A 23,282-nucleotide genomic window follows, 5' to 3' on the forward strand; every position below is an offset into this window, starting at 1 on the left:
AAACTCCGATATCAATGCAACCCCCCAAGACCCGGGAGAAGGCGATCTAAGTTATGTCCTGAAGGCACGTATGGTTCTTATGAAAGGGATGCTCGTATAAACTTCATAGAGGGCTCATTTGATTGGAAATTGAAAGTTCTAGTTCACTTTTTAAGAGTCAAGAGATTGAAGGGCAACTAGCCCCCCACGCCCTTTTTCCCCAAACCCATCCACTACAAATTTTGAGATAACCATTTTTGTTTAAATTTTTTAAAAATTAGATAACAAAAACTCCGGTATCGACACAACCCCCCAGGGCCCGGGAGGTTGTTATGCTTCTTATGAAAGGGATGCTCGTATAAACTTCAGAGAGGGATCATTTGATTGGAAATTGAAAGCTCTAGTTCACTTTTTGAGAGTCAAATGATATCCAAGGGCAACTAGCCCCCCCCCCCTCCCAACACCCTTTCCTCAAACCCATCCAATAGAAACTTTGAAATAGCAATTTCGTTAAAAATAGCTCAAAGGTCAGATAAGATAAACTCTTGTGTCGACGCAACCCCCTAGGGTCCGGGGCCAGGCGTTGTAAGTAATGCTCTGGGGGCATATATGGTTCTTATGGAAGGGATGATCGTATAAACTTCGGAGAGGATCATGTGATTGGAAATTGAAAGTTCTCTTTCACTTTTTACAGTCAAGAGAGATCGGAGGGCAACTAGCCCCCACCCCCCCCCCCCACCCCCTATTTTCCTCAAACCCATCCGATAAGAACTTTGAGAGCCATTTTTTCAAAATGGTTAAAGATCATATGACGAAAACTCCGGGGTCGACACAATCCTTCAGGGCCCGATAAAAATTTTGATATAGCCATTTTGTTAAAAATAGTTCAAAGGTTAGATAAAAAACTTCGGTGTCGAAACAACCACCCAGAGCCCGGGGGCAGGCGCTGCAAGTTATGCCCTGATAGCATATGTGGTTCTTATCGAAGGGATGCTCGTATAAACTTCAGATAGGGCTCATTTGAATGGAAATTGAAAATTCTAGTTAAATGTTTAAGAGGCAAAAGAGATCGGAGGGCAAATAGCCCCACCCCCACGCAATTATTTCCGCAAACCCATCCGATACAAATTTTGAGATAGCCATTTTTTTTAAATCAGTTCAAAGGTCAGATAACCAAAACTCTGGTGTCGTCACAACCCCCCAGGACCCGGGGGGCAGGCGTTGTAAGTTGTGTCCTAGGGCTGTATATGGTTATTATGAAGGGGATGCTCGTATAAACTTCAGAGAGGGCTCATTTGATTTGAAATTAAAAATTCTAGTTCACTTTCTCTGAGTCAAAAGAGACCAGAGGGCAACTAGCCCCTCCCCCCTCCTCGGCTTTCCTTCCTCAGACCCATCCGATAAAAATTTTGAGGCGGCCATTTTGTTAAAAATAGTTTCAAATATAAGATATTAAAACTTCCGGGGATAGGCGTTGTAAGTTATGCCCTGGGTGCATATATGGCTCTTATAGATGGGATTCTATCTCCCTTTATATGGATCATTCCGATGGACTTTGTCTATAGGAGCACAGTAGAGGCAATTGGAGACCACGGAATCAAATGAGGAGGAAACAGTCTCCTGATCTTAGATTATGCTGACGATTTTCGAAGCCTTGGCGAAAGTGTGAGCAAAATGAATGAAGTTTTAAAGGTTTTTCGAGTTCAGGGTGCTAGAATAGGTTTGAAAATGAATGTTAAGAAGACTAAGTCACTAAGGCTAGGAATAAGTGAAGATGAAAAGGTGACGTTGGGTAATGAAAAGATTGATCAGGTGGGCAGCTTCACTTATCTTGGTAGTATTATTAGTAAAGATGGTGGGAGTAGTGAAGATGTTAAAAGTAGAATAGGCAAGACCCAAGGAGTTTTTCACAGTTAAAAAAAGTTTGGAGGAATTGAAGATAAGTCTGCGAATCATGGTTAGGATATTGGAAGCTACAGTGATGACAATGGTCAAATATGGCTCTGAAGTCTGGGCGCTACGAAAAGCGGATGAAGATTTGCTAGATGTTTCCAGAGAAATTGCTTAAGGATTGTTCTGGGTACCCGGCTGACTGACCGTATTTCAAACAACAGGCTATACGAAAAATGTGGTCCAATACCGCTCTCTAGGGGCATAATGAAAGAAAGGTTGAGGTGGCTAGGGCACGTTGTGCGGATGAAGGATGACAGATTGCCGAAGATTGTCCTTTTCGGCCAACCGTCTAGGGCTAAACGGAAAACAGGTCGTCCTCGTCTGGGGTTGGGGGACGTCATAAAGTAAGATTTAAAGGAAATGGGAACTTCGTGGAAGGGTGTAAAAAGGGAGGCTTTGAATAGATTGGGGTGGAGGAGGAGCGTGCGTAACTGTGTTGGCCTCAGGCGGCTTGGTGCTGCGGTGAGTTGCTAGTAGTAGTAGTAATAGTATAGAAGGGATGCCCGAATAAACTTCAGAGAGGGCTCATTTGATTGAAAATGGAAAATTCTAGTTCACTTTTAAAGAGTCAAAAGAGATCGAAGGGCAATTAGCCCCCCCACACCCTTTTTTCCCCAAACCCACCCGATAAAAATGTTGAGATAGCCATTTTGTTAAAAATAGTTCAAATATCAGATAATAAAAACTCCAAGGTGGACACAAACCTATGTTTTTACTTTGATATTGTTACTTTGATACTAGTTTTGATGCTTTGATGAACATTTGATTTTGAAAAAAAATAATTTTGAAATAAGGTACTTTGAAAAACTTGAAACATTTTGCTATCAAAAACGAACAAAAATTAATTTAAAAAGAACTTTCCGAAAAAGAAGTTTTTCAAAGAAAAGTAAAGGTCATTTTAAACTGATGATTAGCATATACAAATCATTTCAAGATTTTATTTCACCGTAATTTTATTTTCATTTTCAATGCTGTAAGAACTGGAAAAGAAAATATTTGTAACATAATTCGTTTTCAGTGAAGTGCCAATGACGCTGTAGGCTTCAGGTTTTTACAGTTAAGGGGACAATTTTAGGGGCCAATTTTAGAAAGAACTAATAAATTAAACTGAATATTTGATGTATAATGATATTAATTACTGGAAGCTCATCAGTTCAAAATTTTACTGTAATTTTAATGTTTATTTTCAATATTAAGTACAAAAGAAAATATTTGTAATACAATTTGTTTTCAGCAAAGCGCCAATGACGCAGTAGGTTTTAGACTTTCACAGTGAGAGAAGGAGGCGATACTCAAACTCTTGTTTGTAGTGATTTTTCTTCGTTTCAAGCTTGATTTGCATATTCAATTTAAGTTTCACTCGTTTTAAGATTTGTTTATTCATTAACATTAGAATCTATTGTGTGTTATTGTATATTTTAGAAAGAACTAATAAATTAAACTGATTATTTGATGTATAATCATATTCATTGCTGAAAGCTCATCAGTTCAAAATTTTACTGTAATTTTAATGTTTTTTTTTCTAATATTAAGTACAAAAGAAAATATTTGTAATACAATTCGTTTTCAGTAAATTGCCATGACGAGGTAGGTCATAGACTTTTACAGTGAGAGAAGGAGGCGATACCCAAACTCTTGTTTGTAGTGATTTTTGTTCGTTTCAAACTTGATTTGCATATTCAGTTCAAGTTTCACTCGTTTTAAGATTTATTTATTCATTTACCTTAGTATCTATTGTATGTAAGTTTGCATTTATTTTTTATTTAATTTCTGTTTATTTTGGGTTTTATCTATGCTTAAAAATCAAAATATTTTTTTCGTTTTAAGCTTGATTTGCATATTGAATTTAAGCCTTAATCGCTTTAAGATTTAATCATTCATTTATATTATTTCTTGTTGTATGTTTTAATGCTATGATTGTTTATTTAATATTTGTTCGTTTTGGGTTTGATTTATCCTTTAATGGTAATTTGTGGTCGTTTTGAGTTTGAATTTTAACAGGTATCTGTATCTGCTTTAAAATGGCCTTTACTTTTCTTTGAAAAACTTCTTTTTCGGAAAGTTTTTTTTAAATAATTAAAACACAGGATATTTCTTTACCGTACAAAAAATATTCCGCTTTTAATTATTGTTTCAAGGTAATTGATTTGTACCGAACACTAAGTCTACAATAAAGAAGTAGAAAAAATGATCAGGTGCATTTGTTGGTACAGGGTTGGCATCACCGACTAGTGATTGGAGAACCATGGGTTCAACTCCCATGCCAGCAGGGTCTTTTCAAGAAATGATCGTTAATTAATAATCGCTAAATAAGATCTACCCTGTGGATTGATGCTCTATTTGACAATACAGAACCTAGAGGTGGATCTCCACTGCGGCAAGGTCGGGCAACAGGCTTGCTACTTGTCATTGTAAAAAAGAAATAGCAACTGAAACGTCGATTCGACACCTTTTGCGCCAACAATGGCTCTGGATGATATGTTTATATTTTCACCCCTCCCCCATCCATACGTCCCTTCTAAAACAAAATTTGGTGATATCCATGGCGCATATTCGGTAGAAACACTGGACGGCCATTTTGTTCTTATTAGAAAAGATAACATCATTAGAATTTTCAGATTAACAGCTCAGCTAAATGCATCTTCAATAACAATATATATATATATATATATATATATATATATATATATATATATATATATATATATATATATATATATATATATATATATATATATATATATATATATATATATATATATATATATATATATATATAAAATTAGATGTAGATAAATAGAAAAATTATTCCGTTCAAGCTTTAGTGAAACAGGCATACCCTCTCTTTTCTACTTAAAAAATTTTTAAGAAGCATTGGTCTACTGAGCATAAGAGATTTTGTAGAATTGCAAACTTCACAACTAAAAAGTCAGAATTAAACTGAGAACGGGAAAGTAAAGACAAACTTAAGCCCAGATTTCAAAACTCTTATTTGTATAATTTAATTTAGATTTTCGGAAAAATTCTCTTTATTAAGTTTTAATCTATCCTGCACTGAAGCAGCTCTTTCTAAACAGATTTCTGACACTTCTTCAATAAGTCCATGTAAATATATGCGTGCTGATATCAAATCGACATGTGTTCATTTTTTAAGTTCAATTTTCACTTCTCAAGCACATATATTTGCAAGAAGAGCAGCAGAAATGCCCCCCCCCCCCGAGCTATAAATTAGGCAACAAAAATGAAAGATGCTTCTTAAATGCTTCTCCTTAGCAGACTTTGTAAGCAGAGTCTGAAAATATTTCTGGTCACTTGACACGCAACCTCCCTCCAAAATACCCATGGCTAGGTGTAAGATACGCCTAAAGGAGAAGGGATGGAGGCTGCTCTGGCTTCCCTCTTCCCTCGGGAAAACGAAAATACACAAAACACAATATTTTGTAGTATTCAGAAAAAAACAATTTTCCAATGTAGTATTCAGAATGGAAATTTTCCAGCGAATAAACATTCCTACAAAATTTCTCCCCAGAAAATTGGTCCAGGATTACCCCCACCACTCAACAAACGTCCTAAGTTTTCCCCTGTTGCCAAGGCAATGATTTCAACGTTTCCATAAAATTGCTATAGGAAAGAACCGTGGTAGGTTTTATTCTGATTCTATTTGATCAAATTTTTATTTTATATTATTTTAACCCACGTTTTATTTTTATTGATTGTAGTAAGTAAGTAAAGTAAGTATGACGGCACTAGACCCTTAAGGTCCAAACCGGCGGTGCTGATATCCGTTACGTGGCCCTTCAGCCAGGAAGTGCAATGGTGGCCGGGGCCAGCCATCCTGTGCTTTCGCACAACCTTCCTGCTTACCTTCCCCAGATTTCTCCAGGTACCCATTTAGAGCTGGATCGACTCTGGCTAAGCTTACAGAGTCACACCACTGACCCGCGTCCCAAACCAAATAACTGGCCACGCCAGGGAACGAACCCGTGCCCCTTGGACAAAGAATTCTCAACCCAGCGCACTTGATTGATTGAAGATACTTTGATTAATTTAAGATACTAAGAAGCAAAGGCTCCAAAAAAGCCATATAAAAAGGCAACATGTCCAACTATTAAGCAATAAGAAGCTCCAGAAGGACTTTTGAAAAAGCTTCTTAAACAATCCAATACATTCTTTTGAGTCTCTGTTATGACTATAATAAGCGGCGAAATTGAAAATCAAACTTAATGAATACTAAGCATATAATGGATTCCAACCACAGATAAAATTTAGCAGAATAGTTATTTTATAGACGCATTATGGATGTCATCTAACCACAAAACAAGAATGAGATAACTTTACATATTGTTTCCGTTTAGAAAACACCGCAGTAGAACGGGCAACAATTCAAAATAGAAAATCAATATTTAAAAATAATAGTTTAGAATCTTAGAAATGAAAATGTTAGAACAAATACAAAACTGGGCCTAAAAGCGTATCTTTCGGCTACACTTTAAATTAGGGCCACGAGACTGCAGAAGTTAGGGCATTTGTGGGGAGTATCTAGTTGCTTAAGGAGGCCAGGGGGGGTGTACTCCCCCGGGCGTAAAAATGAATGAAGAACAGTATTTTTAAAATTATTTCCTTGTTAAAGTTGAGCATAGAAATGTATCTAAAAAAACTCAAACTCGTAATAATTGGTGTTTCGTCGAAGATATCTATAATACTTACCCAACATTGTTAGTAAATTTATATACTTTAGATTATTTCTGGTGAGAGTGAAGGTTGATTGACTCGACGAGTGTCTGAGTCACATTATGATATAGCCAAATATTTAGAATTACCTCAAAGTCTTGTGTGAAACAAGAGTTTCTAGATAGATACTGCCACATGCTAGAGCATCTCATACCGAAATATATGACTATGCGCAATCCATATAGACCGAAACAGTTTTTAAATACGATATAATTTGGGTGTGAGAATTTTAAATCGCCCTGGTCGCTCAGGTAAACCGGGGGTACACCACTAAGGAGGATTTGAAATCCTTTTGATGGGTATGTCTGGTGCCTTAAAAAAAGCTTTTAGGCCCACAATTTCGTGGGGGCAGGGATTCTTGATTTTGGTGGGGTTTCTTCCATCTCTTATATGTGTATGTTTGATCAGGATATTATACAGGAAGTATCATCAAAGAAGAACTAAGTTAGGGAAAATCGGTTTACAAGTATAAAAAAAACGAGTCCATCAGGCAATGTCTTTCGTATAGGTAACTTTAAAAGCTGAATTTAGTTAGAACCCATGAATTTAAAAATTATGCCTTGAATTTTAAAACTCTATCGTGGAAGTGAACTTAATTAATGTAAACTAAGAGCGGAAGAAATTACACATAGATTTTGAAAATAGGCGAATAAACGGGTTTAAATAGTAGCATATTTTTAAATAATAGACATAGTTGTAAGTTATTAGCGTTAGACTGATCCAACAATACATGACGATAAAAAAATCATGCTGATTTTCTATCATTAGATATTTTTATATCACGTTATTTTAGTTATACTGTTGTATCTTCAATTTTATACCGTTAACCAATATCACTGTGTTAGAGTTTTTGCTGACTTTATTTCTGACTAGATCAATGTTATCAACTGATCATTTAATTCAACAAGATTTACACGTTTAACCGATTCTCAAAATTAATTAATAAATTTACCAACTGGGAATCTTGCTGGAATTCTAAACAACTCTTGTGTCGATGGTACTCTCCACTTTTAACAGGGCTGAAATTCTCATAAAATGCATCATTTTGGTTATAAACATGCTTGGATCATTTTAACAGTTTTTCATTGTTTAGGGTAAACAATGGTAAGTGAAGACTGACCCTCGTCAATAATAGGTGAATCTAAAAAACAGCAGAAATGGAAAACAATACATCAATCAAATGATTCTAATCTTTATGTTGTTTCCAATGAAACTGTTCTGATTTAAAATTAGTCGACTAATTAAAATTTGTTACCCTAAAAGATGAAAACATGGAGGAAAAACCCCTAAAATTCGGTATGACCTCAATTAAATCCAACATGTTGGAGAACCTTAAAGAAGGTTTTAACCGTAAATCAAAATACAAAACTATGTTTTCCCCGCGGATCACAAATATGGATTTTAGGAAAGGGAGGGAATACGTGACGAACCCTTTGTTTCGAGTTTTACAGATTATGAACAGGCATTTGATCCAGCCTATATAAAAGCTTTAGTGAAAGACATACTGGATATCAGATACGTGCTTTAAAGCGATTCACACGATACAAGAGCATAATATTTCTCTGGTTAAGGTAAAAAAAACGAAGCTAGTAGTTGGTTCAGTGTGAAATCAGGATTTAAGGGGGTCTTATCCCGGTTTATATAGACTATTATGATGGACATTCCCCTAAGGAACACAGCAGAGGTTGTCGGAAAACATGGTATTTGTAGAAGTGTAATATACTCCTAGGCTTAGACTAAGCAGATGACTGGAACATATTAGATGAAAATGTTAACGGAAAGAATGAATATTTAATGATTTCGAGAGCTTACAGTGGTAGAATTGACAAGAGCCAGTCAGTTGAATCAGCAGTAAATAAAAATAAAGACGGCATATTAGGCAGCAAAAAAACTGACCAAGTGGATAACTTTGCTTACCACTCGAGGGAGTTTCAAAACGTTCAAGGAGATGCGCTAGATGCTTTCCGGGAAGTTGTCTAAAGGTAGTTTAAGGTACTCCTTTGAATAGCCGTATGTCAACCAATAGCCTATACGAAACGGGGTTCGATCCCACGGTCTAGGGCTATTCTGAAAAAAAGCTCAAGATGCTTTGTCGCATTTTATGAATGACCGAGGATGAAAATAACAATCCATCGCTCACAAAAGCACTATTTCAGGAATGCTCTAGCAAGAAACGACAATTTGGGCCCCAATACAGCCAAACACAATAGATCAAAATTCTGAGATAGTCAATTATATAACTATCAAAAATCTAACATAAAACTTCCCAGTTTCCAGGGATATAAGGCCACGCGAAAGCCCATTTTGCCCCCAATTATTAACAAACTATACATAACAAACAGCTACAAACAATAGTTGGAAACCTTGATTTATAAGTAGAAATAAGTATATATAGCAGAGCATACTTGCTCATCATCTTTTAATGGGGAGGACGAAATATTTCTAGGGTTGGAGGTGTTTGAAGCAAAAGAGGATGCATTTGGTCTTGGAAAGTCGTTATGATCAATTTAATAACAGACATATGCCCAGAATGAGGAGGGGAAGAGAGGTACCCAATGTAAATGTTTGATGGATAGCACAATTTATTCCATTATGTTCCATCGTTTCATGCAATTTTCGAGTTCACCCTTCAATCAAACGAGAATAAAAAAAAGAAAAAACAGAAATTAAATTTTTAAACTGCATCCTATGTTGGGTTTCAGCTACGTTCCTGCAGTGTTGGCTTCGTGGCACTTTTTGAAAATTAAAAACAAATAGACTTGCTCTATTTTACTGAGCATGTTAACTTGGAAGTTTCATGAAACTTGCATATAACTCAGAAGAAATATGAATCGGGGCATAGATGGCTCTGCCTATAATAGAATCTAAGGAAATTTTGGTGTTTCAGTCATAAATGAGAGCGTGGGTGGTCTAAAGCTGTCGAACGAATTCTTTATAAGCTTCATGCGTCTTGTAAAAGTCTGCTACTTTTAACGAGTTACAGGAAGGAAATGTAGAATAAGTAAATTTATCTGTAATCAATTCTTCGACATTAATTCGGATAAGTATTTCCATTGCAATTTAAGAAATAAATGCCTTGTGAAAACTTATCTAAAATACTACTGACAAATAATTTACTAGTCACATATCAGAATAGCATGAACAAACTTTGGTAGCTTTTTTATAATGTCAACTAAATAAAAAAAATAAAGCAGTTTTTTCTACTAAAAGTAAGGAACAAAATTAAAAATAAAAACAAAAAGAAATTATTTCGAATGTGAGGGGGATTGCCTCCTCCTCAATCCCCTCATGCTATGGTCCTAAAGCTTTTTTAAAATGCTTCTCATTCAAATTCAACGGCCCTTGTGTTTGAGCAGTCATTGTTAAGGAACTGTGACAAAAAGTCTAACTTTAGCGTAAAGAGCGAGGGATTGAGGAGGCGACAGCCTTCCTCATATACAGAATAAGTTCTATTGTTTTAAGTTTTAATTTTGCTCCTTAATTTCGGTCAACTTATCTTTTTACTTAATTTATGACCGTTTTTCAAATCATACCGGGAAATCCCCCCCCCCCACTTTCGAGTAAAATTCCATCCGGGAACGTCCCTCCCCACGGAAATTTCTCCTCGTGTAAAATCCCCTCTCCCCACGCAGAAAATTTCCATACACTTCCCAATAACAAATACTATATGTAAATTATGGAAAAATTGGAAAACTTGCAACCCTTTCCCCAGGGGCTCTGGGGGTCATGTCATCCCATGAGGCATAGCTATTAGACCTTTCAAGTATGCTGAACTATCTGGCTATATCAGACTTCTGATCGGATAATGTCTTTGGTGGGAAAAGAGGCATTGGGGGACTAGTTTCCCTCCAATGTTTTTGGTTGCTTAAAAAGGTCACTAGAATTTTTGATATCTGTTCGAAAGAGTCCTCTCCCAATCTCATAGAATCCTTCATTCAGTGCTACTGAAACTGGAAAAACAGACAAAAAAAAACAAATAAACAGGCATCAGTGACCTTTCTTCCGGAAAAAAAAAATTCCCAATGTTAAAGATAGGAACTTGAAACCTCCAGCAATAAGATTCTCTGATAGGCTAAATCCGATGGTGTGATTTCCATTAGGGTCGTTTGACTTTTTAGGGGCGTTTACCCCTTTTTCGAAAATTATGCAAATTTTCTGAGGTTCGTAACGTTTGGTGGTTAAAAATAAACTTAATATATTTTGAATCAGCTTAAAAAATGCAATTTTCTTTTATACATTAATTGTTATAAAAATTCCTCTTTTAGAAATTCAGTTATTATCGGGCTGAGTCGTTCAATAGTCCACTACCACGAACTGCTTGATACGACACGAACATGAAATAAAAGAGATATATATATTTATCAACGTGGCATAAAACTGCATGTTGAAAAAAAGAATATTGCTTAATTCAGGATAAAAACTTATCAACTAATTTTATCGTTGTTTTACGAAATTCCGATCATAAAGTATTTTTGAAGACCATGCTAAGATTATCTTTACGTTTGCAAATGTTCAGCGAACATCTAATGCCTATGAAATATTTTTGAGTTTGGTACTAACCTTCTCTTTCATTTGAGAAATATTTTATTCCTATAAAAAACAATTCACTTAGATATAAAGAATCATTATCATGGTGGTAACTTGCGGTATGTTGCACAGCATTTGATTTAAAAGAGAGCGGATAAACTGAAATGTGAGCTCAGGATTTCGCCATTTATTTAAAAGAAGCTGTTCAAAGAACTAAATGAGCTCATTTTATAAAAATAATTTTCTGCAATTGTTAAAATTTGTGGTTTCAAAAACCACAGTTCACGCACAAACACACAGACTTGATGTTAAATATACGAGTATAGATGTAATTGAGACGTTATATTATTAGATTTCATTAAATTTTAGAGTTGTACATAAAACGTGAAAATCTTTGGCAAAGCTACTAAGAACAACTATATTTAACTAACATTGATTTTAGTCACCGAAACCCAGTAACAGCTGACTGTAACAACTAGATTTTAGTAATTATTGTAGTCTTGGTAAAAGCCAACACTGTAGTAGATTGTTGCCAATCACAGAATATTTAAGCTGGCGAGCCTTGGTTAGATTCAAATGTATTTAACTGCGGTTTTGACTAGATATAGCTATCGATGCTAGCTAGACATCTACTTTGATGAGGTTTGGACCCAGCTCATTTCAAAAACTGGCTTGAATCTCCATATTTGAAAGATCTCACTATCAAGGGAGTCAAATGTCTTAGATTAAAACGTCTGGAAATGTCTTAGAAACATGTAAAGATATAAACTCACCCTAAGACACCCTGTGCCAGGACTTCTGCTTGGGCAGTAAGTGTCTCTGCGATAGATTCTTCGCTATATAGTCCAGCAGGTGAATTATACTGCTTCGCAAGTGGAACTGCAGTCTGTGCAGCATGTCCATTTGTGATGGGAACCTAAATATAAAAATATACAACATGTAAAACAAATTCAACGCCAAAAATAGAAAAATGGAAAGCGTTTTGTTTCAGCAGAATTTCAAGCAAAGTGTGAATATGTACAATATCTAGAGATAACAAGATAATACTGTCATAAAACTGATTAGTAGCTCAAAATTGGCTTTTAAATAGTTAATAAAAAAATCGCTTTCAATAGAAAGTAAAGAGCAACATTAAAGCTTAAAATGAACAAAAACTATTCCGTATATGAAGGGGGTTGTCTCCTCTTCAATCTTCCACTCTTCACACAAAAGTGTTATGGTAATTTATCTGAAAGCATTTACAAATTTAGTTAATAGGTAGTTGCAAGTTTTTTTGTCCAATTGCCTTTTAAAACGTTTGAAAACATTCTTAAGGCATTGTGAAAAATACTTCTTATCCCATTCCAATTGCCCTTGTGTTTGAGCAATCAATCGGGGGGGGGGGGGGGAATCAAATTTTAGCATAAGGAGCTGGAGGTTGAGGAACGGCACTCCTCCCCCTCATAAACGGAACAATTTCTGTTCGTTCAAGCTTTAATGATGTTATTTCTTTCATTTGAATTTTTTTCTATTTAATTCTGTTCGTTTTTAATACCACAAATTTTAATGTTTGCAGAACAATCTATCGAGAAAATGAGTTAAATTAGTGTTATTGCTTTTCGAAATATAGTATAATTTTCCAAAATTACTGTCTTCGCAGTAGCAATAGGAAAGCTTTCGTCCCTTAGCACCCATACTTCATACTATATATATATATATATATATATATATATATATATATATATATATATATATATATATATATATATATATATATATATATATATATATATATATATATATATATATATATATATATATACTATGCGATACTATGCGCCTTTAATTTTATTGGATAAACAGTTTATAACAACGATTCATTTAAAAATGGACTGCATTTATGTTTAGGAATAAATGGTATACCGCACATCAGTAGAGCCTTTGAGACTGGTAAGTTATATGAAAGTTCGATAACAGTTGCCCAGTTTGGGAAAATGCCCTTGCTCGACACTTCGGGCCTTACTAATCTTAAAATAAAGAGCGTGAGGTTGAGAAGGGGTGACTCCTTTCATATAAGGACTAATTTCTGAGTGTTTTTCAGTTCTAATGTTTCTCTTAAAAAAAAAAAAAACTTTTTTCATTCAATCTCTGCTCGTTTTTAATACCGCAAATTTTTACTTTAACAGGATAATACTTCAAGATAAAGACCCCATTTAGTGTACCTGCTTTTCAAAATAAAGCATAATTTTCCAAAATATATCAATAATAGGGGACCATTATAGATGGTATGAAACTATGCGATACTTTTCAGTTTTCTTGGATAAAAGGTATATAATAACGGTTCATTTTTCACGGACTGTATGTATGTTTAGGATTGAATGGACACTGCACGCTAGTTGGGCCTCTTAGACTGAAATGCACCGGACAGAGTTTGCCCTATTCGCGAAAATGCAGATGCTCAACAACATTTCGGCCCTAATCAGGCCAATATCCCTGGTCCGTTTGTTACTTAAAAAAGTCCATTAGATCTTTTGAATTTTCATTCTAATGATCCCTCTTTCAATAATCGACGGCTGCTGTACTATGCAATAGATCATCCCTAGGGAAGAGAACATATGCGTTACCATCCTTCTTTGGAAAAACATCATATTTTCTAGATAGCGCCTTTACAGATATCATAGATATTGAATTCCACTGTGAATTTTTCATTATGATTTCAACCCTTTTTGGGAGTTAACTCCTTTTTTTTAAATTATGCAAGTTTCCATTTGCTGATAGCTTTTGACCTTGCATGAATTGTAATCAAAACTTCATTTTTTAGAGTTTCAGTTACTATTGACAAGGATCGTTCTTAACTAATAGTTGGTTACTTCGAATTGTTACATCCAAGGCCGTCTTAAATGTGAGGGAGGCTCGCAGCCCCTCCTTCAACCCCGGTTTTTACATTAAAATTTAATATCCTTATAACAATATCCCGAGAATGATAAGCATCCCCGAAAAAGTTCACCCCTTCAAATGCTTATCAGGAGGGTTTGGGTCCAAAGAACCAAAATTTAATTTTAGGGATACCATTTCAACCGTCTTCAAGGGAATTTCTTCAAGAAAACTTTCTATAGGGTTCTTTCCAAAAGTTACCCAGCAGCGAGCCAGGAGAGCAATGACCCCCCCCCCCCTTATCCCCCACGGAAAATAAGAAGAAATAGAAAAACGTATATAAGTAGGAAAACCTGAAATATTGCGAAGACAAAGGAAAACAAAGCTCCTGATAGCATTTAAGCCCCTCCCAGGGTTGCCACCGAGGTTACGTTCGTACCATTTTTTGTACGTTTTAAATAAAACTGTACGGTTTACGTTACGGTCCTAAAAACGTTACATTTTTGAATTTATGTTACGCTTTTGAATAAAGAGGAAGTTTCACATTTCCTGAGTAATCTATTTTTTCCCCTGTGAAAAAATCCACTGTTCCCATTTGAATTACACTGACATGAGTATCGACATTTTTTCACATCGCGGTCATTTAATCTTATCAAACCATCACTCAGTTATTAGGATGAGAAAATACCCACTTCGCTTACTTGCATAGTAAGTTAAGATAACCTTCTCTCTCATGAGCATACGATTATCATTTGTTTAGTAACAAGTGACAGTAGTCAGTTAGTCACCTCACCAACTTTCAATTTCATCAGTTGACTTTGAATCTTGTTCCGTCAACAGTCATACTAAAATTATATGGAGAAGAATCTAGTTTCATTAGTTGATGCTAATGAAATAAAACAAAATATGATAAAAATATAATAAATTTAGAACCAAATTTGGGCTATATATTTGCACATTAGGTGTGTGTGTGTGTGGGGGGGGGGGGTAAAGCAAAGTATATATTAAATACATAACCTAACCTAGGTACCTTTTCCCCCCTAAGCCCCAAAAACAGTAGTTTAAATATTGTAAACGCAATGAGAAACCACGCTTTTCGATCCAATTCTCTACTGACTGATACCCGTTTGACTAGTTTCCTTTAGCATCTATCTTGCTTGTGTATCAGCTAATTACCTAGTACGGATGATATATGTATTATTCTTTCCGTAACAACCTCACCCCTCCCCCTTCTGATTGGTTTGACATAATATCCGGTTATATACAAAAGGTGCTCTTTTTATATGGTTTTTTTTAACTGAAGGTAAGGAGTAACATTAAAACTTAAACGAACAGAAATTATTCCGTATATGAAAGGAGCTCCTGCTAAATGCCTCGCTGTTTACGCTAAATTTTTTTATTGTTTAAATAATTAGAGTTGTACGAAAGAATCAAACTATAGCGTAAAGAGCGTGGCATTGTGGAGGGGACCGTTCCTGTCATATACGGAATAATTTCTGTTCATTTCTTTGTTATTATTGTATACTTTTTAGGCACCTTTTACAAGTTGGAGGGAAGATTTTTAATGAGATTACGTAAAAATATATTTTTTAAATTATACAGGCAACAAATGTCCCATCCCCCCTTTAAGTACCGCTCTTGATAGCGAAATTAAGGCACCCTGTCTTGAAAAGAGATTTGCCTATCAAAAGTTACGAAAAAGTTACGTTTTTAAGAGTTGGACGTTACGAAATTTTTTGGTCTGGTGGCAACCCTGGCCCCTCCCCGTCCTGAGAAATTGCCAGGAGCACTCATGGTACCACAAAAACTCAATTAAATGAAGCTTTAAAACGCTCGCTTATATTAAGCATTTATTTTGCGTGGACTACGTGCATCTTTAGTCTTGAAAATTCCATCACGCGGCATTTCGATCTCTTATGTTGGGAATTTTAACTTAAAGTTTTTCGATAACTTTAAAACGACAGGTTATCTCACAATTTGACCCGAAAATATTTTGGCCCTCTTTGGGCCAAAATAGTTGTTTTGCACCACAAAACGGCAGGAAACGCCACATTGCTTTGGCGCGGTTTTTTACTGTATAAAGAGTGCACTAAAACTTCTATTTTCTGCCTGAATGAACCTATCTAGATGTTCTAGGATCATTGGCTCGATAAGATCATCTCCGAAAAAAAAAAAATCCGAAGAAACACGCATCTGTGACCATCCTTCTCTGAAAAAATATAGAAATTTTTTTTTTTTTTGGATAGGGGCTTGAAACTTCTGCACTATGTTCTGTGATATTCAAAATCTTACAGAGTAAATTGATTGTTATTATAATTTTAGAGTTTTGATTCCTACAAGAACGTGTTCCTCCTTACTTAATGAAGCGATAAATTACAATCCGTAACATATTTAAATACGTCAGCTAAAACGCTCGTAATCGCCAACTTATTTTTACAATTGTTGAAGATAGTGCATGATGCAATTTTTATCGTTATCAGAGGCAACGATAAAAAAAAGCCATACAGCTCCAATGTTTTATTATTATTATTTATTTATTTTTTTTTCCCCAGAGGCACTTCATATGGAAGGGGTCGTCGTAGAAACTTAGAAGGGGGCTCATTCGATTGGAAATCAAGAGTTCTAGTGTCCTTTTTAATAGTCGAAAATGATTGGAGTGTAACTAGTCCCCCCCCCCACGCCCATCATTTCCCAAAACACATCCAATCAAAATTTTTAGATAGCCATTTTGTTCAGCGTAGTTGATTTCTAGATAGAAAATATATTTTTGAGGAGGATACTCCCCCAAAACCCTCAAGGCAAGGGTTTTAAGTTATGCCCTGGGGGCACATAAGGTTTTTATAAAAAGCGTTGTCGTAGAAACTTCAAAACAGGCTCATTCGATTGGAAATTAAAGAGCTAGTGCCCTTTTTAATAGTCGAAAGTTATTGGAGTGCAACTAGCCCCCCCCCCCCCCACGCCCATCATTTCCCCAAACACATCAAATAAAAATTTTGAGATAGCCATTTTGTTCAGCGTAGTTGATTTCCAGATAGAAAATATATTTTTGAGGAGGAAACTCCCCCACAACCCTCAGGGCAAGGGTTTTAAGTTATGCCCTGGGTGCATATAAGGTTTTTATAGAAGGCGTTGTCGTAGAAACTTCAAAACATGCTCATTCGATTGGAAATTAAAGGGCTAGTGCCCTTTTTAATACTCAAAAGTGATTGGAGTGTAACTAGCCCCTCCCCCCCCCACGCCCCTCCTGTCCCCAAACACATCCAATCGAAATTTTGAGATAGCCATTTTGTTCAGCGTCGTTGATTTGCAGATAGTAAATATATTTTAGAGGAGGACACTCCCCCACAACCCTCAGGGCAAGGGTTTTAAGTTATGCCCTGGGGGCATATAAGGTTTTTATAGAAGGCGTTCTCGTAGAAACTTCAAAAAAGGCTCATTCGATTGGAAATTAAAGGGCTAGTGCCCTTTTTAATAGTCGAAAGTGATTGGAGGGCAACTAGGCCCCCCCCCCCACGCCCATCATCACACACATCCAATCAAAATTTTGAGATAGCCATTTTGTTCAGCGTAGTTGATTTCCAGATAGAAAATATGTTTTTGAGGAGGAAAAGCCCCCACAACCCTCAGGGCAAGGGTTTTAAGTTATGCCCTGGGGGCATATAAGGTTTTTATAGAAGGCGGTGTCGTAGGAACTTCAAAAAGGCTCATTCGATTGGAAATTCCGAGGGCTAGTGCCCTTTGTAATAGTCGAAAGTGATTTGAGGGTAACTAACCCCCCTCTCACGCCCACCTTTTCCCCAAACACATCCAATCAACATTTTAAGACAGCCATTCTGTTAAACGTAGTTTTAAGTTCTGGAAATTAGATCTTTGAGGATTACAACTCCCCCAAAGCCCTCAGGGCAAGGGTTGTAATTTAAGGATTCTCCGAATCCTTCATATTATTTCTTATGAAAGGGATGCTCGTATAAACTCTAGAGAGGGGTCATTTGATTGTAAATTGAAAGTTCTTGTTCACTTTTTAAGAGTCAAAAGAGATTGAAGGGCAACTAGCCCCTCTCCCTCCTCCCCGCCCTAAATGCATCAGATAAAAATTTTGAGATAGACATTTTGTTAAAATAGTTCAAAGTTCTGATAACAAAAAACTCCGGTGTCGACACAGCCCACCAGGGCCCAGGGGTAGGCGTAGTAAGTTATGCCCTGGGTATAACTTATTAAGGGGGGTTTATAACTTATGGGAAGGGGTTTTGTATGGGAAGAACACATAGGAAATCTGTTATAATTATCCAATTATAACGTTAAAATACATATTCTGTGATAGATGCAAAATTGCTTTGGCACACAAAATCCTTTTAAGGTCAATTCCAAACAGTCGTGATCCCTTTTTGTCAGCAAGTGAAGTGGTCTAAACCCCCTTATTGGAGCTATTTTTTCAATTCAATCATTGTTGTCAATCGCTGTCCATAAGTTATGCAAGCTGTCTATTGTTCATATATAAGGTTTTTATCAAAGAGTTAATCGTATAGACTTTGAAAAAAGCCTCATTCGATTTAAACTGAAAATTCTAGATCCGTTTTTTAAGTCAAGAATAATCGGACAGTAAGTAATAAAAAATGAACAAAAATTAATTAAAAAAAACTTTATGAAAAATAAGTTTTTCAAAGAAAAATAAAATTCATTTCAAACCAATGCTGAACAGATACAAATACCTATTAAAATTCAAAATAAAAACGACCAGAAATTACTATTCAAGAATAAATGAAACCCAAAACGAACAGAAATTAAATAAACAATCATAGCAAAAGACATATAACAAGTAATAACATAAATGAATAAATACATCTTAAAGCGAGTAATACTTAGATTGAAATTGAAAATCAAGCTTAAAACGAAAACAAATATTTTGCTATTGAAGTATAAATGAAACATAAAACAAACAGAAATTAAATAACAATAAATGTTCACATTTTCAACACCTGGCGTCCGGACTATCATATAATCTACCAAGCATACAACTACCTCAAATCAGTATCAATAAATAAATGAAACCCAAAACGAACAAAAATTAAAATAAATGTTAGAGTCAAACTCAAAACGAGCATAAATTAATGTGAGTAGGGTTCAAAACCCTTATGCTTTCTAAAAGCCAGAATATACTTTGTACTTTACTGAAAAAAATTCAAATGAGTGTATTGAAAAAAAATGTGCATTGTCAATTTAATATACATATGCTGATATTTATTCCCTAAAATCTTAATTAATTTTTGATTTCTTAAAGTTATAAAAGTGAAAATATTCCAAAGAATTGTTTTCAGTAAAGTGCCAATGACGCAGTAGGTTTTAGGCTTCTGCAGTGAGACAATACCCAAACTCTTGTATGAGTTATTTTTATTCGATTCAAACTTGATTTGCATATTCAATTTAAGTTTCACTCGTTTTAAGATTTATTTATTCATTTACATTAAATATATTGTATGTTTGTTCGCATTGATTGTTATTTAATTTCTGTTCGTTTTAAGTTTCATTTATACTTTGATAGCAAAATATTTGTTTTCGTTTTAAGCTTGATTTTCATATTCAATCTAAGCATTACTCCCTTTAAGATCTATTTATTCATTTATATTATTACTTGTTGTATTTTTTTGCTATGATTGTTCATTTAATTTCTGTTCGTTTTGGGTTTCATTGATTCTCGAATAGTAATTTCTGGTCGTTTTGAGTTTGAATTTTAACAGGTATTTGTATCTCGTGAGCTTAAGTTTAAAATGGCCTTTACTTTTCTTTGAAAAACTTATTTTTCGGAAAGTTTTTTTTAATTAATTTACAGCACAATGATTTCAGAAAATTTTACTAGGAGCTACTTGCACGTTTCCCTCTTTTTAAGATATTAAATAAACTACATTTATTTTCTACATTGTGATTTTTTTTTTTTTTTAGTTTCTTTAGGTTAATTTCTTGTAATGCACCTTCTTAGAACCAAAATTGAAACCCTACAAAAGAGAAGCTAAATTTTATTTGTCTCAGAACTAGGCAGCATTTTCTATTAAATTTTACTTAATCTTATATCAGACCACCTTCATTTTGGAAAGAATTATTTCTTGATTAAAACAGCGGGTGAAGAAGCAACAATTGTTGGTGCCTTGGTAAAACAGAGTGAAACACTAAAATATAGTTATTTTCTTTTACTCGACTTTCCAAAATAGATGTTCATCCCACTAAAGCAAGTACTACTATTAAAAAGAACATGTTACGTTAAGAATTTGTTATATAAAACAAGTATAGAAACATGATGCTCTAACAGAAAAAATTGGGTCCAGGTTAAGCATACAAAAAAACGGGACAGAAGATGGGGCCGTATTAAACATGGAATCACGTCCACGGTTTCTACTTAAGTAATATAGACCCATAGGAAGCATTTATTTTTCTGACTAGTAAGGGTACTGCTTAGCCATAGGAGAGCTAACCAACTACAGTTGAAGTTCTTGGGGTATTTGGAAAAGGAACGACCACGGGAAACTTCCACGGAATTACTTTTATTTACCCTTACTATTTACCCCTTAGTCCTGCTTTTATTTACCATACAAAATATATCCTTGTTAAAATAATTAACCAGTAAATTAAATATTAAGCATAAAAGAAGCTCGAAAAGAAGAAAGCATAGTTTAAAAATATACATATAAAAAATAATATTCAAGATATAAGCGTTAAAAGCAGGAAAGAAAATAAAAGTAAGAGTCAAATATACATATAACTGCAAATGATAGAGAGCAGCGTAGATTGAAAGCAAAATAGAGAGAAACACCCAAAGAAATACAATTTTGCTTCTAAATCAAACCTTTTTTCCAAAAGGTGCAGGCTGTAGATTATGCGCCGAACCGACGTGTCTGGGAGCCTAGAAATTTTAACAAATGTAGAATTGGCATTAGCAATTAGACAGATGGTCTTCATTACGAGCACGTGGGTGTGTTTTCATTGCCATATCTGTTGCTTAAACAGACATGCTTAATTTGCGGTGAACCGAAAGAATTAAGAGCCTAAGTGATTTTCTTTGGGATTGGAACTTCCTTTCTATCTTGTAGTGACGCTAATGAGAAAAGGAAGAAGCATCTCTATAGTAAATGCTGCTACATTTACATAGAACTATATGTAGCCACGTAGAATTGTTTTGTGTCTATTTGTGCTGTAGTGATACGATGAGATTGATCTCTGCTTGTTAGTAAGGGACCAAAGTTCAAATTCAGGTGCACCAATCCGCTGCAGGGCGCGGCATTTGATTCCAGTGATGAGGTTATGCAAAAACGTTTCCATAACAATCGAAACAAGTACCAGAAAAATAAATACAAGTATATCTGTTTAAATGTGGCAAAATTCTATAGCAGATAAATACACATGGGGACAAGTTTGGGGATGTTGCTCACGGTCTATTGATACATAAGATTAAAGACTTTTTATTCCAGCTACAAAATTCATTTATTTCTTACAATTATAAGAAGAGCTCGGTAACATCAAGGATCAAGACAACTTTTTTACACCCCTGAAATACCAACACCCAGCAAAGTTTAAACCAAAAATTTGTGAATATAATTGAAAAATCAAAATACAATGAAAACAAAATTTTAAACCGACATACAAGATATTCTACCCACCATATAATGTGTAAGGTTTACTAGACGTGCATCATTTATTTACTGGGCCAGTACAGAACGTCAGGTAACAAAAAATACGCCAGTATTACCAGTACATCTTCATACTCACCAGCTTTCTCATGAAACTACATAGGATCTATAAACTACATTTATACATTTAAATACGTTGAAAACTTGAATACAGTTTAACACTTAAAAATAACATAGTTGAAAATTCAAACTAGCCTACATTTATGAACTAATCTCTAAGACGTGAAGCGGTCAAGATATACGAACAATTACTGACCAGCTCTAAAACTATCTGTTTTCTTTACGTTGCAGCAGTGGACGAATTGGCTTTGTTTTCGTTGATCTTTCTCATCTATTGAAAGTAACTTCTTAGCCCTACAAATTAGTCTAACAATTGCTAATTGGAGTTACAAAATTGTAATGGGAAGAGAACTTCTAGTTAATTTCAACTAGGAGCTTCTGTAAAAAAAGTTAATTTGTTCCACACTTATGCTCTTTTGCTCCTTTATACTCCTTTGTCCACGCTTTATACTTCTACACAGAATCCCTATTCGTATTCATTCATGTGCAACTTGGATCTTCAAAAGTCGATGTTTTTGGAATCTTCTAACAAGAAATAATAATAACTCAATATACGGAGTATTTTCTTTGGATAGCAATGCCTCATATACCCGTGCCCCAGCCATTTAAATATTTGCCTCTCAATTACTTGGACTATCTGTCTGGGCTTTTCTCTGTCTACAATTAGCCATGTCTTGATGCAACCTATGCAACCTATTGCAAAATACTTGATAATTTCAATTCAAAATCAACGGACTCGGATAACTTTGAATTGAAGTTATCAAGTATTTTGCAGATTGCATAGGTTGCATCAAGACATGGCTAATTGTAGACAGAGAAAAGCCAAGACAGATAGTCCAATTAATTGAGAGGCAAATGTTTACATGGCTGGGGCACGGGTAAATGGCGGGAGTATGCATGACTCTCTTATTGGACACATACTTGTTTGTTAGTTTTTGGAAAGGCATGCCTGCCTAGAGTCTCAGGCATGTTGACCAAGAATTATAACGATAATAACGTATTTACTATTTGATTTAATGCTGCAGAATCCATGAGAATGTAAGATAAAAATTTTACATTATGCCACGTACATTATGTTGCTCGTAGGTGCACTGGAGGATCCAGGGGGCCGCCCCCCCCCCCGATTTTCCTGGCACCCGCATTCCGTTTTTTCAGTTTTTCATTTTTTTAATAAACTTGTTAACTTGGTAGATTATTGGCGCCCTTGTAACATTGCCCCCCCCCCAATATTTTGCCCTGGGTCCGGCCTTGCGCAGGTGACAATCACCAGAATGATTCTATTTTAATCTTTAATTTTCTTAGAAACGTTTAATGCGAGTCGTCTTCCCTTCTATAGTTAAGGTGAATCAGCTAATTTACAGAAAAAAATCGAGCAGTTTAACATCATTGAACAATAGGTTGCACAAATATTAAATCTGAACAGATTAGATGGCTGTAGCAAGGACGGATCCAGGATTTTTTTTTCGGGGGGGGGGGGTACTAATTTTTGACTTTTTCGGGGGG

General features: G+C 35.2%; 1 protein-coding gene across 24 annotated transcripts in view; it reads right to left on the reverse strand.

Moving 5' to 3' along the window:
- The window catches only part of Zasp52 (Z band alternatively spliced PDZ-motif protein 52), a 165,038-nt gene that overhangs the window by 77,988 nt on the left and 63,768 nt on the right, over positions 1-23,282 (reverse strand). For 22 of the 24 annotated variants that reach the window (XM_089089779.1, XM_089089777.1, XM_089089787.1 and 19 more), the window contains 2 exons: positions 20,879-20,935; positions 11,964-12,106 (listed from right to left, as the gene is read on the reverse strand). In XM_089089779.1, the coding sequence (XP_088945905.1) occupies positions 11,964-12,106; positions 20,879-20,935 (200 nt within the window). The remainder of the gene's footprint in view (positions 1-11,963; positions 12,107-20,878; positions 20,936-23,282) is intronic. The other 2 variants (XM_089089782.1, XM_089089768.1) reach the window with 1 other exon arrangement.

Source organism: Artemia sp. Qi Xiang Cuo, chromosome 5 (genome assembly GCF_049724085.1).
Source record: "Artemia sp. Qi Xiang Cuo chromosome 5, ASM4972408v1, whole genome shotgun sequence".
Classification (NCBI taxonomy): Eukaryota; Metazoa; Arthropoda; class Branchiopoda; order Anostraca; family Artemiidae; genus Artemia; species Artemia sp. Qi Xiang Cuo.